At 33.4% G+C, this 17,288-nt stretch overlaps 5 protein-coding genes across 6 annotated transcripts; 3 read left to right on the forward strand and 2 right to left on the reverse strand.

Moving 5' to 3' along the window:
* The first annotated feature begins 127 nt into the window (after positions 1–127).
* LOC111682113 (vesicle transport protein USE1) lies at positions 128–1,033 on the forward strand. The gene is made up of 2 exons (XM_023444022.2): positions 128–376; positions 444–1,033. The coding sequence occupies exons 1-2, from the start codon at positions 234–236 to the stop codon at positions 1,021–1,023; spliced, it is 723 nt and encodes a 240-aa protein (XP_023299790.2). The 5' UTR covers positions 128–233; the 3' UTR covers positions 1,024–1,033.
* Positions 1,034–1,611: 578 nt separating this feature from the next.
* Positions 1,612–2,726, forward strand: LOC111682115 (60S ribosomal protein L18). Its single transcript, XM_023444024.2, has 3 exons — positions 1,612–1,672; positions 1,824–1,910; positions 2,061–2,726. Exons 1-3 carry the CDS (start codon positions 1,670–1,672, stop codon positions 2,535–2,537), a joined length of 567 nt encoding a protein of 188 aa, XP_023299792.1. The 5' UTR covers positions 1,612–1,669; the 3' UTR covers positions 2,538–2,726.
* A 22-nt stretch (positions 2,727–2,748) lies between these two features.
* On the reverse strand, positions 2,749–4,627 carry LOC111682114 (folliculin). Its single transcript, XM_023444023.2, has 5 exons — positions 4,121–4,627; positions 3,532–4,056; positions 3,216–3,474; positions 2,996–3,098; positions 2,749–2,929 (listed from the first exon to the last, which is right to left on the reverse strand). The coding sequence occupies exons 1-5, from the start codon at positions 4,508–4,510 to the stop codon at positions 2,809–2,811; spliced, it is 1,398 nt and encodes a 465-aa protein (XP_023299791.2). The 5' UTR covers positions 4,511–4,627; the 3' UTR covers positions 2,749–2,808.
* Positions 4,628–10,764: 6,137 nt separating this feature from the next.
* On the reverse strand, positions 10,765–13,700 carry LOC111682110 (polycomb group RING finger protein 3). Its single transcript, XM_023444019.2, has 4 exons — positions 13,205–13,700; positions 12,983–13,135; positions 11,411–11,694; positions 10,765–11,341 (listed from the first exon to the last, which is right to left on the reverse strand). Exons 1-4 carry the CDS (start codon positions 13,308–13,310, stop codon positions 11,216–11,218), a joined length of 669 nt encoding a protein of 222 aa, XP_023299787.1. The 5' UTR covers positions 13,311–13,700; the 3' UTR covers positions 10,765–11,215.
* A 347-nt stretch (positions 13,701–14,047) lies between these two features.
* Positions 14,048–17,123, forward strand: LOC111682107 (dihydropteridine reductase). Of its 2 annotated transcripts, XM_023444015.2 has the most exons (5): positions 14,048–14,183; positions 15,958–16,074; positions 16,181–16,367; positions 16,437–16,770; positions 16,843–17,123. In XM_023444015.2, exons 2-5 carry the CDS (start codon positions 15,991–15,993, stop codon positions 16,943–16,945), a joined length of 708 nt encoding a protein of 235 aa, XP_023299783.2. In that variant the 5' UTR covers positions 14,048–14,183; positions 15,958–15,990; the 3' UTR covers positions 16,946–17,123. The 2 variants fall into 2 exon arrangements, with proteins under 2 accessions (XP_023299783.2, XP_046808119.1); XM_046952163.1 differs by lacking the exon at positions 14,048–14,183 and having other exon boundaries at positions 15,902–16,074.
* The last annotated feature ends 165 nt before the right edge of the window (positions 17,124–17,288 follow it).

Here is a 17,288-nt window from a genome sequence, read left to right on the forward strand (position 1 = left end):
TAGAAAATAAATATGGTTGGGTGCGGTCATAAAGTTAGAGACTTTTAGCTGTTTTTCAGAGCATCGAGTTAACAACAATGTTGTGTTATTACTACCCAGTGAATACACTTTAGACATTAGCAAAATTTGACATTTTATTATGACGTGTTTGTTGTTTATAATAAAAACAAAAAAACAACTGCATAGAATTAAGAAAATTTTTTAAAATTAGAAACTATTAATAATTAATTAAAATGGCCACTAAGCTAAATGTAAATATACGTACATTATTAGCCAATTGTGAAGAATTGGCAAAGGAAGAAGTAAATTTTTGGCGTTTAAAGAAATTTATAAAATCCCTAGACACTATGATCGATGAACTTAAAAATATGGAAGAGTAGGTTGAAGCAACAATAACAAGAGGTCAATGTAACAAACATAATTTAATGCTTATTTCTCATTAGTCCCTATAGCACTGAAAAAATTCCTGATTATATGAAAAGACTACAAAATTTAAAGACCATTACCAATTATATTGACAGTCCACCACCAGCCAACCGCTTAAGGTCAACTAGACTAAGAGGTGGAGCCTCTGAGGCAGGAGATGAAGCTCTCAAAGAAATGAACCAACTACAAAGTTCCAAACAATATGCAGACTTGCGTAAGGAATTGCTACAAGAAGATACACTAAGAAGACGCAAAAACTTAGAAGAAGGATCGGGTAGCGGTGAACAAAGTGAAGCTGTAAAATATATAAGAGAAAATCAGGAAATGATTACGGAGCATATGTTGTCCTTGACGCGAAATCTGAGAGAACAGACAGAAACTGCTAATAGAATAATTAAGAAAGACACTGAGATGGTATCTCGTTCGGCTGGCATGGCAGATCGTAATATTGGAGCTCTTAATAAAGAAACTGAAAAGTTGGAGGATCATTCACGCAACGCCTGGAAATGTTGGATGTGGCTAATGATTGTTTTTGTGATAGTAACATTTATAGTTATGGTTTTATTTATGAAAATAGTAAAAAAGAAGAAATATTAAGCAAAAAGGAGAGACAAAATTATTGTTTATTTTTCTTTTGGGGGAGTTAAGATTATCGGGCCGAAATTGATATACACATTTTGTTTATGTCACAATTTTAACTCCCATTGTCTTGGAAACTAACAAGAGCTAATCAATGTTAAATTTATCAGTATATTATACCTCAATTTGTTCATTCACTGTAATCCTTATTCAAATTTTAGAGAATTGAAGTATATGAACATATTTTTTTCTGTAATCAAAATATATCGAAATAACATTTTAAACAAATACTTTTTAATTTCAATATAAAATATCAACTCTGTTTTGTAAAATTTCAAACCCCAATAACGTTTAAAATAACTTTCTAACTAAAACCAAAAAAAAGTGTGAATAGTTATGTTAGAACATAATTTTACAAATTTCTTTTTTGAAAAAAATATTAATTTATATTAAAAAAGAATAAAAAAAACTTGCATTAATAATTTTAAAATATAATTCAGGTTTAGACATTCGCTATATTCTCCACCCAAAGTGTTGCCATATTTTATTAAGTCCGGTAAAATGTCAAAATAAATAAACTGCAACCAACTTCAGTGGCAACTGTAATGTCAAGTTGACATTTGAGACCTGCGAACTACGTCTCTTTCTTTTTCCGGTCGCCAAAATGGTAAGACTTGTAGTGAAAATTTTTTTAACAGAATTAAATTGTAAACAATCATAAAAAATCGAAATGAAAAATTCAAGTGAATAGTGAAATGTTGTTAACAACTTTGTGGAATATGTGAATTAACAAATATTTTCTGTGTTTAATTTTGCAGGGTATTGATATTAGCCACAAATACGATCGTAAGGTTCGCAGAACTGAGCCCAAATCCCAAGATGTTTACTTGCGTCTTTTGGTCAAGGTAAGTGTTAATACAAAAAGAAAAGAAAATGTAGCACCATTAAATATAGAAAGGAAATCTAATTTTCCTGGTACTATACATTTTCTTTGAAAATTGAAAATTATTGTGTTAAGAAAAAATTGTTTTGACAGTGTTTTTGTTTTTTTGTAGTTGTACCGTTTCCTTCAACGTCGTACCAACAAAAAGTTCAACCGCATCGTGTTGAAACGTTTGTTTATGAGCAAGACTAACAGACCACCCATGTCTTTGCAACGCGTCAGCCGTTTCTTCAAAGCTGCCAAGCAACCCGAATCCACTGTTGTTATTGTTGGTACCGTCACCGATGACGTACGTCTATTGACCGTACCCAAGATGAGCGTCTGTGCTTTGCACGTCACCCAAACCGCTCGCGAACGCATCTTGAAGGCTGGTGGTGAAGTTATCACTTTCGATCAGTTGGCTCTCAAGTCACCCACTGGCAAGAACTGCTTGTTGTTGCAAGGTAAGCGTACTGCCCGTACTGCCTGCAAACACTTCGGCAAAGCTCCCGGTGTACCTCACTCCCACACTCGCCCCTATGTACGCTCCAAGGGTCGCAAGTTTGAACGTGCTCGTGGTCGTCGTTCCAGCTGTGGCTACAAGAAGTAAACAAATAACAAAAAGTTTTTATCTTTTTGTTTGTTTAGTTACAATAATTAAGTTTGCTAATATTCAACAATAAGGAAAAAATATCCATATATTCAATAAGAACGTGAATAATAAAACAGAAATCAGTTTCTATGATTTTGGTTCCCACAAACCAGCGAGTCTTGGTTGAAGGAGCATTTTTAAATAATACATGAAAGTGTTTTTTTATTAATTTTTCGTAAAATTGTTTATAAATTAAAAATGTGTGTTGTAGTTAAAACAAAATTGTAATTTAATGCAAATGTGCACTCCAGTAGTTTAAAAGTGGTTGGTCTTGAGTTTGGACACCTAATACTCTTTTTAATTTGGCTTGACCATTGGTGGATTTGGCATGATTGAGGCAGATAACTTTGCTAAAGAATTAAAAATTGAATACGGTTAAAGAGTTAAATTTTAGGAAATATGTTTTATTTTTATACTTTTTCCATTCCTCTACTAAAACTCTGGTATGACGATTTAGCACCAATTCTGTAAAACGAGTTTCATCAACAGCTTTTAACAATTTCACCAATAAATCCGGCACTGAAAAGGATTATGAAATATAAAAATTGATTACTTCTTTTAGATAAATGTATAGTGTTGATTATTGCCTATTCCAGTCTGGAATATATTGTAGTCTATAGAGTATAAAACACTTACGTTTTGTTGGTACTGAACCCGGCCATTTGATGCAAACATTATTGCCCAGAGATTCTTCCAAAAAGTCTATGCGAAATACAGATGAACTAGCCATGGGCACAGCAATTTCATTCGATATTGAAATGATTTTATAATCTGCACTTATGGAATGTTGATGCTGTGCATCGACCCGTATAAGAGAGTGCATTTGTTCGGGTAAAAGTTTCTTAAGACACATCATAAAATGAAAAGTACGAGCTGGATCACCACGTACTATAATCTGTAAAACATGTATTCAAAAAAGCCTTCCAAAAGTCTTTTTACTTAACATATATACCTTAATACCGGTTAAAGCACAATAGCAAACCGAGGCAAATTCTGCCTTTCGCACCACCTGTTTGATGTAACGTAAAGAATAAAATTCCTCGGCATCATCTAGAGTCTCATATTTTTGTATCATAGGCAAAGTTGTTATATTATAGGTAAGTCTCTGTTGTGGTGGATGACTACTACTTTGTGGTGGTAGCCAGGGTAAATTGCCAAAGGTAACGTGTTCTGTGAGAAAACGCGAACCTGCCAATAAAAGCCATGAGAAATGTGAGTGCAAAACGGCAAAAACATTTTCTTCTCCAGTAAGTTCTATTAATGATCTAGGAGTTTGTACTAAGGGCTGTGAACCGGATAAACGGCGTTGTCGTGGGGAACCTTTCAATTCCTCCTCTTCGCGTATGCGTTTAGCGCCGTTTTGTAATTCTGCAGAAATTTTACGTAAATGTTCTGCCAAAAAAGGTTTTGTATTTAAAAGAAAATATTTATCTTTCATAAGTATGATAATGGAAAACAGTTGATAAAAACCACGGGCCTTCAAAAAAGAACAACACAACATTAGAATTTAGAACGTTCTTTAAAAAAGTACCATTTTATACTTGCAAATCACTAACGTGAAAGGTATGACTTAAAACATGACCCCTGGAAGTGTCACCGAAAAATACAAAACCACCATCTTTATTGTGATTTATTTCACAGCTTAAACTACGTACTGCCGCCTGTTTTACCAATGTCGCCACCTCCGGCAGTGCCGATTGTTGTGTACTCAAGAATGTGGCTCCACTTTCATTATCCTTACTATACAAACCATTTGTCTGGCCAATGGAGTTACATGCCGCACACTGTTTACCAGCTACACTATTCGAAGTCTGCAAAGCTGCTGCTGAATATAGTTCATCCAATTTTGTGTCTCTAAGTGTTTGTGTACTAAATATAGCCGAGGGTCCATGAGCCTCACAAAAATGACACAATGCAATAACGGCATTCATGTATATAGAATTATTTGTAAAAAAAAGTATTATACAAATTATTTGTAAAAAAAATGTATTTTTTTTATATTTTCTGGGTTTATTGTTATGCAAAACAAAAACAAATACAGCTGTTTAAAATGACGTAACACAAAGCTTTTATATATATCAAGATGTTTTTCATTTTTTACAAAGTGTTGACAATTTGGCGAATTTTTATGCAGTTATTTTAATCTACTCATGGCAATGTCCAATAATTGCATTTTTTATATACTTGACCAACTTTAATACATCAGTTTAAACAAGTTATAGTACTATAGTCAGCGATTATATATTTTAACAGTCATCGACTATCTCTCAATGCGAACGGTTGTCTTTCTCATCTGTCTGCATTAACTCATATTCGTAATAGTCTAGAGTAACGGTTAACGACTTTATTGTTGTTTTTCTTTTTTATTCGCGTTCTTTTCATTTGTTTTTGCATTAATAACAAAGTTACATTTCTTTATTTATTTATTGTTCTATTAAAAACAATAATATGGCGCCGGGCCCACCGGACAAATACTCTAACAATAAATTTTATCCTCTCGGAGATTATGTAAACAACCCTACAAAAAAACAAAAGCAAAACGAATTCCCAGATTTACCAACGCCTCACATTAACAATAAAAACCAGCCAAAATACGTCTTAATCTCATCAACAGACTCAACCAAACAACTTGCAAAGTTAAGCCCCTTTGCCATTAAAAAAGGTGTGGAAGATATTAGCACGGAGTACACCTCTATTTCCCTTTTAAGGGATGGTAATCTACTGATTCTTGCCCGTAATTCGCGTATTGCAGATAAGTTTGTAAGAGCAAAAACTCTCTCAAACGTCTGCCCTGTTTCATGCAAACTTCATGACACACTTAACTCAGTAAAGGGTGTCATATACGCCCCATGCTTAATACATGTGCCTGAAAAAGAAATTGTTGAAGAGATGAAAGATCAAGGAGTAACAGACGTTTACAAATTCACTAAACCCAGTGAAGACGGTAAATCTCGCATTCCAACTGGAAAAATGATCATAACCTTCGATTTATATCGTTTACCGCAATCAGTTGATGTTGCTTGGTACAAATGCAAAGTAGATCATTACTTTCCGAATCCCATGCGATGCCTTAACTGTCAACGTTTAGGACACACACAAAAGCGTTGCCGTGGTGACGCTACTTGTCCTGAATGTAGTCTACCCCCCCACGATAAGGAAAAGTGTCAGCGTACTTTTTGCACAAATTGCTCTGGAAAACATTCATCTTCGGACAAAAACTGCCCTAGATATCTCCAGATGAAAGAAATCTTAAAAATCAAAACAATAAATTACTGTAGCATTGGAGAAGCACGTAGAAAATATAGAGAAAGCAATCCAATAATAACAGCTAGCGACAATACATATGCAAATATCACATACGAAACACCTACAAAGCGAAAAGAGGCAAAGAATAACGAGAATAAGCAAAAAGATCAAATTTTTGACATCACACTAAATAACACTAAAGTTAACGAACCCCTAGACACACCAAAAACATCAAAACCTAAACCTACAACAACGAAGAAAGTTGAAAATCAAAAAGAAAATTGCAAATCTAAAGAAAACAATGATAACAAAAGTAATAAAACAGAAACAGCTGTTTCCTCAAATAAAAACTTTGGAAACGAAAATAATGCTTTAAATTCTAATAACACATTTATTTCCCCTATTTCATCAATAACTCAAACACTAATAAGACAAAATAGTTATTTCTTGCCGTCGGTCAACGAGGAATCCCCCGATGACCCCGAAATGGAGCTCTCACCTCTATAATACACTCATTTTTAATAAATCCATCATTTAACAATAATCATATCCCGCCCAGACCATAATCATATTTTTTTTTTTTTTTTTTTTTTTGCTCTCAGCTTATGAGTTTTACTGTTTTACAATGGAATATACACGGCCTTTTGAATAACTTTCAAGAGCTACAATTACTTATAAAGGATATGGATCCCTGCTTTATATCGCTTCAAGAAACTCACTGTGCTTACAACTTTACACCTATACCTCCCAAAAACTACAACGGGTACTTCGTGAACTCAGTTCTCAACTCCACCTCTAAACAAGGAACTGGTATTTTCATTAAGTCAAACATACCTCATAGACAAATCAACATAACCTCAGTGTACCAAGTAGTTGCAATAGAAGTCAATCTAAGTAAAACGTTTACAGTGCTCTCATTTTATATACCACCATGCCAGGATATCTCTATAAATGAAATCTCCAACATCATATCATCTATTACCACGCCATTGTTGATTTTGGGCGACTTTAACAGCTGGAACACGATATGGGGCTCGACAAATAACAACAATAGAGGGATCTTAATGGAAAATATTATTGAACGAACCGATTTGTGCATATTGAATAATGGTAGCCCAACCCACTTCTCCACCCATAATACTTACTCCCATATTGATCTATCGCTTTGCTCGCTGGACTTGCTCCCCCTAGCATCCTGGGATGTACTTAATGACTTACATGGCAGCGATCACTTCCCTATTAAATTAATTCTAAAATTGTCAGAAGAAATCTTCAGGCCTGTCAAAGCTAAGAAATTTTTACTACATAAAGCTGACTGGTACAACTTCTCAAATTCTGCAGATAAAGAGATCGCATCCCGTCAAATAACACAATCCAGCAACCAATGTGCCGCAACAGTGACTAAATGCATTCTTTCTGCCGCCAATTGTCACATACCACAACTCACACATAACTATAGACCAGCTAGGTCGCCAGTCCCATGGTGGAATGATGCTCTTGCTGATTTAAGGCACCTTAAGATGAAGGCATGGCAAAAATTTAAATCCGCCCCTCATCAAGAGAATTTAATTGCATATAAAAAGCAAAATGCGATTTTTCGTAGAGAGTTAAGGAGAGCAAAAATTTTAAGTTTTAAACGTTTCACTGAGGATATACATAGGGACACGCCCATCTCAACAGTTTGGGATAAAATCAACAGAATCACACGAAAATCATCTACTACCATTATCAAGACCATTAACACACAGCATGAGTCAATCTCTGATCCAAACAAAATCGCTAACCATTTCGGTGAGGAATGGGCCAAGTATAGTTCAGATGAAAACTTCCCACCTTTATTTAACTCGGCCAAGAACTCAGTCAACTCAATAGTCATAAATAGCACACAAGATAGGATTGCCAGTCAGCTTGAAGTTCCAATTTGTTTGTCAGAACTAAACAACTGCCTAAGTAAAGTAAAGGGCACTACGCCAGGCTTAGATCGCATTTCATATCAAATGATTAAACACCTTAAGCATACATCGAAATTAAAACTACTAGAAGTCTACAACACTATTTTTGACAGTGGCGTATTGCCACACACCTGGAAGCTGGCAGTAGTAGTTCCCATACCAAAAAATAAAAATCCTGCAACGGTTGGTTCCTTTCGGCCAATATCTCTTCTACCGTGTCTTTCCAAAGTTATTGAAAGGATTATTGCTGCAAGAATGTCTTGGTTTATGGAAACAAAAAAACTAATCGCTAAGGAGCAAGTTGCTTTTAAAGCCAATAAGGGGTGCGATGACGCACTGCTGCATATGGACTACTACATCACCAATGCCCTTTCTGCAAAAAACCATGTCACTGCTCTTTCTATTGATTTTGAAAAAGCATTTGATAGAATTGGGTCACATGTTATTTTAAACATTTTAAAGTCTTGGTCGATTGGTCCTAAAATATTCAACTTTATAAAATCTTTCTTGGCAAATAGACGGTTTAAAGTCAGAGTTAATGGAACTTTATCAAAATCATTTCCTCTAAGTAACGGTATACCACAAGGATCACCGCTGTCGGTAGTCCTATTTCAGATTGCTTTTAACGAAATCAGTAAAATTATTTATGTTCACCGGATTTTAGATCATTGTCTTTATGCAGATGATTTATATATTTTTTGTAAGAAGAATGACAATAGTGAGACAACTGATATTTTAACAGGCCTCCTCCAAGAAATAAACAACTGGACCAAATATTCCGGGGCAAAAATCTCTTTAGATAAAACAAAGAAATTTCATATATGCCGTAAGCACAATTGTGATTCTAATAACTACTCAATACAATCTGATGGTACGAATATACAAAATGTAAATAAGCTAAAAGCCTTAGGCGTTATATTTTCTCACAACTACAGTTGGAAAGAACACCTGCTTCAACTTAAAAACTCTCTGTTGCCTAGGGTAAACATTATTCGCTATTTATCACATAGGAGCTTCGTGCATATCAACACTTTGTCATACTTAACTAAAACTCTCGTTTTATCAAAAATAGACTACGGCCTCATTCTTTACGGTAATTCTTGCAAAACTAGTTTAAATATAATAAAACCAACTTACCACCGTGCTGTCCGGGCTTGCTTATATGCCTTTAGAACCACGCCGATTAGCAATATACTTGCTGAAGCGGGTCTCCCCAGTATAGAGGACAGATTTTATGAGGTCAAAGCAAGGTATTTACCAAAACTTCTAAACAGTACCAATTCTGTTATTGACAAGGACATCACCTCTATTATTAATAGTAAAAAGCCAAAGAGAATAATTTCAGCGATTGCAAAGTCTCTTGCTCTGACAGAAGAGTTAAACTTGCAACTTAAAATGTCAAAAAAAGTTATTAAGAAGGCGCCTTGGATATTCAATTACTCCTGTATTGATCTTTCTCTGTCCAAACTCAAAAAGAATGAAACTTCCGATATTACCTTCCTCAGCTTATTCGCAGAACAGAAAGATAAACTAAAAACTGAAGGATGGCACTTTTTATATACGGATGGCACCAAATCGCAAGACACCCTTCCGGCATATGCCGTTGTAGGCGAAGACGGTAGGAACCTCATCTTAAAAACTCTTCAAGACTACTCATCTGTTTTTACGGCGGAAGCTTGTGCCATATACCAGGCGATTCGTCTCGTCTTAGCTGAAAAAATGAAATGTATTATTTTCACTGACAGCCTGTCAGTGATGAAAGCTATTTTAAGTACTTTCAACTACAAATGGAACATTATCATCAAAATACGCGAGTTACTTATAGGAAACGAGAATAAGGTAAAAATTTATTGGCTCCCAAGCCACATTGGCATCCCTGGCAACGAAAATGCAGATTTGGCTGCTAAATATGCGTCTAGTGCCCCAGTAATTATGGATGCAACAACGGAGAAAATTGATATTCGTCGTTATATTGCAAACCACGTTAAAAACAAACAACAAGAAACTCGTCTTCAACATTCTCACTACTCCAATGTGAACCTCAACAACAAACCGCCTAAGTATCCAATAAGTTTGGAGAGGGACAAAATCAGAGTATTTTCAAGACTCCGATTAGGTCATGCTTCGTTCTCTCACGAGTGGATTCTCAGAAGCCTAAACACTGCACCAAACTGTAATACTTGTAACAGACGTTTTACGATTTGTCATGTCCTTGATGAATGTCAGCTTTTCGCCAGCCAGAGAACTAGACTTTTCCAAAATAATCCTGCCATTGTATTTCTCAGAGAACCTTCTACTCAAAACATAGACAAAATATACGATTTCATCAAACTAACAAAACTGAAAGTATAACTCACAATTACGAGCTGATGGCCGCAGATGCTAGTGCTCTATGCTATTTTTCTTAGACTTAGAATTTATTCTTAGGTTTAAGTTGAAATAAATAAATAAATATATATTTTAAAAACCCTACCCTTAACACGTCGAATATTTATATAAATTTATACATAATATAGGATTAAATAGTAAACAGATAATGGACAACTCCAGAAAAAGTGCCCCAGAATGTTTTTTATATAAAAACATTATAATCGTATAGAATTTTTTTGCCGATATAGGTATTAAGTTTTTAGAAATAACAAATACTTCGATTCAATTAATTTAATATTAAAAAGCATATTATTTTTCTTTTTATAAATTATTTATTTATCTAATAAATTTTTTAATTGTGTATATACAAAATATATATAAATATATAAAACTATTTTTCTTTGTATAAAGTATTTGTTTAGCAAATCATAATGGAAGTATGTAAAAGAAAACTAAAAGTGTAAATAGAATTGATTTTTTGATTAAAAACATAAATGTTTAATAAAATTAAAAAAAAAAATCAGGTTTTCTGAAAGGAAGTTTTGTGTTAAAAATTATAAAATATAATAGTAAGTAGTTGTAGCAGTTTAATAATAAACATCATTAAAGCTTAAACATATTAAAAATAAAAAATATATATTTAAAATAAGACTCGTATTAAAAGCTAGTTAAATTAAACTATTAGTTTATAAATAAATGTTATATACTTTTTGTTATATATATATCTGTATGTATAGATAACTCTGACTTAATAATAATATGCTTTATTACAGTTTATGGTATTAAATTTTAATTTATGTAAAATATTAAAGTCCTACTAGCTAAACATCTGGTTAAAGTTTTACATAATGATCTGATTAAAATAATTGTTCAATACACAAACGTTGTTGTAATTTTGTATGTGGCAATTTTTCTCTTTTTTGTTGTTATTAAAAGTTTAGTTTAAAAAAATATTTATGACATACAATGCTAGAACATTGATTGTGAATTGGTCAAATAATTCGTTAACAAAAACAAACCTGACATTAAGAAAACCGGATGCAAGACTAATAATAATTTCGGATAAAACTATATTTCTACTCTAGGACGAAATTGTAAACGTAAAGGAGGCTCTCGAAAACGCCAACGAGTAACATAAACAAATTTTAAGGTATGATCCTTGCCCAACAATTCCTCATTGCACAATATATCAATCTGAAAAGTTAAAAATTTAAAAGCAATTTTAAAACCTTTAATGATATTGTAAAATTTTAAATTTCTTACCTCTCTATATTTATCAATGCCATTTAAAATCTTTTTGGCCACCAATTTTTTAAGATGCGTAATTGTCGCCTGAGAACTGCAGCGTATGAAACGTCTTTGTAAGCTTTTGAAATTGTTACTCATGCATTCCAAGCAGACATTGACTTGTTCGTCTAATCGATGGAAATCGGATTCAGCATGTGCTTCCATAACCTTTTCATTGTCATCGTCATGATTTTGTGGCAAATCTTTGGGACAGGCCATATTACGACTCTTGTAGAAATCACGCTCCCTACGCATTTCATCTAATGAGAGAATATATAAAATAGATTTTTTGATTTCATATTCATATAGGTTAAGTTAATCTTTATTATAAACTACTGAGATCTATGTCATTTACGGAACCGCAATCATAATATTTCGGTTAAGATTAAAGCCAAGTCATGTCAAACCATAGTGGAAATGTTTGGCCATAGTTCTCAAGACTATATTGGGACTATATTCTCGCCTATATTTAAGTCAAACCTATTGTACAACTATAGACTAACCTATTGTGCAACTATAATCAAGAAAATAGTGGGACTATTGTCATGAATATAGAGGGACTATAGTAAAGGCTATAGTGGGGCTATAATCAAGACTATAGTGGATTATAGTCACAATACTGGACAATACTGGACTATATTTAAGACAACAGAGATATTGTAGTCTAGTTGATAGTTAGGCAGCACTTAAGGCCCTGAAATGTCATGTAGTTCATTCCAGGTTAGTAAGCAGCTGCAGGGATGCTATCCGAGAGCTATCTGAGTTGTATACAATCAAGTTGTGTTGGGTTCCAGGGCACTGTAACATACAGGGTAATGAGATCGCAGATGAACTGGCCAGACAAGGGTCAGATCTGGACAATAATAGTAGAGTTAGGTCGGTGAAACCACCTATCTGCTAGTACTATAGGTTAATTTCCGACAAATTCAGGAACTCATCCAACCATTCCTGGCATAGTAGGATGGATTGCAGGGTATCCAAAGCCTTATGGCCGAGGTTGAATGCCAAGGCAACCAGAACACTATTAGGATTGGACAGGAAGAGTATTAGAATTCTAGTAGGGGTGATAACCGGAGCTAGAGACAGTAGAACATATTTTGTGTGACTGTCCTGGTCCACAGAGTCTGAGGCGGAAATGGCTAGGAAAAACATTCCATGATGATTTAGGAGATGTATCTGGGTGTAGTATAGGCGACATTCTAGGTTTTATCAAGGGAGTGAATTGGCTATTTATGCGTCGGACATCGTAGAATTCCCTTCCATTACTATCAACATTCTTTCTCTATTAGGATAGGAATTCAGTAATTTCAAACTTATCTATCCAGCTTTTCTATTTTCTGTCTATATATTTTTCTCGTTTCTTCTTAAAGGGAATCACAATGGACCCTCCTGGGTCTCATAGTGGATGTATACTTTTTTGGTGTACAACCCTTTTAAACTAAACTAAACTTGTAGTCTAGACTATTTGATTCTACAACATCTCAAACTCTACAGAAAACTTCAAAGCTTCGAAAACCTTCAACAATTATTATTTAAACAATAAATTACCTTCTTGTAGATTTGGCACTAATTTATAAACAATATCTTGCATTGTCCGATCAAAACTAATATACTGAAGCGGGTGAGATTGATGAATAACATTTTCGCAGGTAGGACACGTCTTCTTCTCCTCCAGATGTTTTACCAAACAACTTTTGCAAACTGAATTAAAATTTAACGAAAAAATTAATTTTAGAAATCACTAGAAATAAATTATTATGTTATACTAACAGGTATGTAAACATTCTGTAACTGTGGTAGCATCAATAAAATAGCCTCCACAGATTTTACAAGTTATGTGAGGATTTATAGATTTCAATTTTACTCTTCTCTCCATATTTTTTTAATTTATGTATTGTTCATAATATTTTTAAAATAAGAATTTTTGTATTGCACTAAATATATATTATTTTTTTATTGTTGTTCCAATGTATTATTTAGCCGCCTCCGAGACTTGACTAAATTTTTGTTCCAACACACACACACATATGCATACACACGTTCTCACAAAATTTTATTCATATCGATTTTTGTTTATTTACACAATTTTATTGGAAAATATTTCTATGTACACATTTATTAATAGCTATTGTTATGAAGTTTATATGATTTGTATTTTAATAAATATGATTAATTTGTAAAATAAAAAAAAAAAATATACAACAAATTGACACGAACAGTTTTTCTATTTTATTAGCTTTTCTCTCAGCGAGTTGTATTTCAGAGACCTGCGGCGAAAAACATTAACGACGTCGACGGCTGAAACGTTAAATTGCATCTGTAAGCCGGCAAAGTTTCAACGCGAAGTCTATTCTAGAAAAAAAAACCCGCTAAATTAAAAAAAAAATATATTTTATTTTGTAAAGTTTCATACATATATATATATTGAAACTATAAAGAGAATGTGCAAAATATTACGCCTACGGGGCGTAAATTTATATACTGGCTTAAGCTAAAAAATTATTCGTCTGCGACGGCTTTTAAATTTCATTGACGGCTGGTCTTAGTCGGTATTAAGCCGAATCGGCGCAGATGTATGTAGTTTTCAGTATTTTTTGTTTTCTAAAGTTGGTAGCATTGTTAAAATGTCAAGTGTCATTATGGGTTAAGGTGGTGGTGTTCATGTGGAAATAAATAAATTGTTGTTGTTTACAAAAAAGTAAAATTCGTGTGGGAACTATTTTTATTATAATTCATATAATTCGAAAAGGTAAGCTTTTGTAGTGTAGTTTAATAAAACAAATGTTAATTTTTTACCACTACTTTTAAAATTTTAAATGCCGGTGAAATCATAAGCATTATCAATAGATTAGTATACATGCAAACATATTAGACTAGTTCCTACAAAAATGTGAACATTATTTAGGAATTGTTTTTGATAGGACTACAGTGTGATTATAATCTATTCTATATTGACAGTTATTCTAGAATCTTGATTATATTGTATTGTGATAATCATCAAACAAATATGTAAATAAATCAGAGACAGTACCCAGCAGTTCGACAAAGAGTCAATGCATACAAAAAAGACAGTAATTTCCACTAATAGTTAACCACATGGATGATCGTAATTCGTATGTTTTATGTCATTCGTCACGAATGTACTCTTTGTAATCGAGAATGAAGACAGTCGTCACTTTAGTGTCCTCTTTGTAAGCGAGAGCGGAGGCAATCGTCTCTTAACAGTCTCTTTGTAGGGTGTAGAGTGACGATTGACTTCCTCATAGGACAAGCCCATGTTAAAATGGTCGGTCACCTGGGTAGTCAGGTGGCTAGGGGCCACCACAAGTGGTAGGTTAAGTGGTCAGTTCGGGACTGTCCCGTCGAACTGCTGGATAAAGCTATGTTCACACATATCAAATATTTGAAAAATTAACGTGACCTTTAAAAAATTGACACTTTGATTTCCTTTAAATATAGATTTATTTTCACAAATATTATATAACTTTAATGACATCAGTTTAGAACGTTTTTTATTTGTTTCCTTTATCCAGCAGTTCGACGGGTCAGTTCGGGACTGTCCCGTCGAACTGCTGGATAAAGCTATGTTCACACATATCAAATATTTGAAAAATTAACGTGACCCTTAAAAAATTGACACTTTGATTTCCTTTAAATATAGATTTATTTTCACAAATATTATATAACTTTAATGACATCAGTTTAGAACGTTTTTTTATTTGTTTCCACAATATTTATAATTACAAAATTAATGCAGTATAAAAAATAAGTTTACAAAAAATAGTGGTAACGTCCTTTTGTCAAATATTTGATAAATCTAAACGTATCTTAATTGTTTTAAGTTTTATTTTAAAACTTATAACTTAGTAAGATTCAAGTCCTTAGAGCGACTGTATTCCATTCTTAGCTTATAGGAATATTACACTCAGAACTAGGTATACATAATGTGTATACGTTGCGGACAAGATTATAGTCGAATCTTTTTTAAAATCTGTCGGCTAGTGTAATTTCATAAGGGTTCAAGGTTATCTATTGAAAAAATAAAACTTCGTGTACTTTTCAGATACATGGTGAGAGCTTGTTAACAGAACGCATAGTATCTGTTACAACAGTTTTCTTTTTCTCTATATTTTTCTAATTCCAACTCTCATAACATTCAACTAAAAGAACAATACACAATACATACTAGCATACCTCTACAGACGTAAGAAAAATAAGCTTTATATTTATTGTTAAAGGTTTTGCCACTTAATCATGAACCGGCTTTGAGAATGAATTACATATAAGTTTGTTTGCAAGCAACAAGTATAGAGATTCCCTTTCCCCATTCAAGTGTTATTGACGCTGAAAAACAAATCGATTTATTGTATGTAGTATAGTTGTATTGCATGTGTATATAGTAGGTATGTTAATGCCCCACAGACTCTGTTTGATACTTTTAAGAATTCTTTAATTTATATTTAGTCTTATCTTGACATTCCTACCTAACGGTTGGTTGGTGTGGCTTATTTTCTCTCTTATAGCTGGCTTCTTTAAATTTAACAAAAAATCTTATAATGTCTGTCGGTCGTGTGTTGGTATACGGTGGTAAAGGAGCTTTAGGAGCTGCTTGTGTTTCACATTTTAAAAGCAATAATTATGTGAGTATATGAAATAAAAAAACAATTTTAATTAGCCAAGTAATTGACCTTCTATATAAAAATTAACTTTCACTTAATTCATTATTTTTACAATAATTTATTGCAGTGGGTTGGCAGCATAGATTTAAGTGAAAATGACCAGGCTGATGCTAGTATTGTAGTGCCCCGTGATGCTACATGGCCGGAACAAGAGCAAGAGGTTTTAAATAAAGTTGCTGAAGCCTTGAAAGGTGAAAAATTGGATGCTGTTATTTGTGTAGCTGGCGGATGGGCCGGTGGTAATGCCAAAAAAGGTAGTATGCAAATTAAATTATTCTCCTTTTTATATGAAATTAAAAAATATTTACAATTACTTTTATTAGACTTGGCTAAAAATGCTGATTTAATGTGGCGTCAAAGTGTTTGGACTTCTGCTATTTCGGCTACCGTAGCTGCTCACCATTTAAAAGAGGGTGGTGTTTTGGCCCTTACTGGTGCTAAACCTGCCTTAGATGGTACTCCTGGCATGATTGGTTATGGTATGGCTAAGGCTGCTGTTCATCAACTTACACGCTCTTTGGCTGGCAAAGATTCTGGTTTACCCCAGGATGCTTTAGTCGTTGCTATATTACCTGTTACCTTGGATACTGCCATGAATCGTAAATGGATGCCTAAGGCTGATTTCACCACCTGGACTCCTTTAACTGAAGTTGCCAGGTAAGTACAAAAGTTTATTTTTCCTAAAAGTTAAAATAATAGATTTTAACATTTAACGCTACTTATTTATAGTCTCTTCCACAAATGGACAAAGGGAGAAGAACGTCCCAAATCTGGTGCTCTTTTACAACTCATTACCAAAGATTCCGTCACACAACTAGTGGAAAGTGCTTAAATGCCTCATTGTAATCATTCGAGCTGACTTATTAGGGACCATGAATCGAATCGAATTATCGTTATTAATAAATATTCCAGTTGTTTGTTTGTTGTATTAGTTTTTAAAGCATATTATTTAAAATATGTACTTATACTCATTATTGTAAACATTTTTTTTCGTTCGCTTTTAAGATAAAGTAAAATAAATATGTCCGTTGGAAAATATAATATTTTCAACACGCTAAACTCTAACGAAATTTTTAATAGGATAACCTTTTGACATTAAGGGCGAGTTTTTCTGATAACGATAATCTTCATTCTTTGGTTAAAACTGGTTTAATATATGTTTTGTGTTTTTCAGT

The sequence above is a fragment of the Lucilia cuprina genome, chromosome 5 (assembly GCF_022045245.1).
Source record: "Lucilia cuprina isolate Lc7/37 chromosome 5, ASM2204524v1, whole genome shotgun sequence".
Taxonomy (NCBI): Eukaryota; Metazoa; Arthropoda; class Insecta; order Diptera; family Calliphoridae; genus Lucilia; species Lucilia cuprina.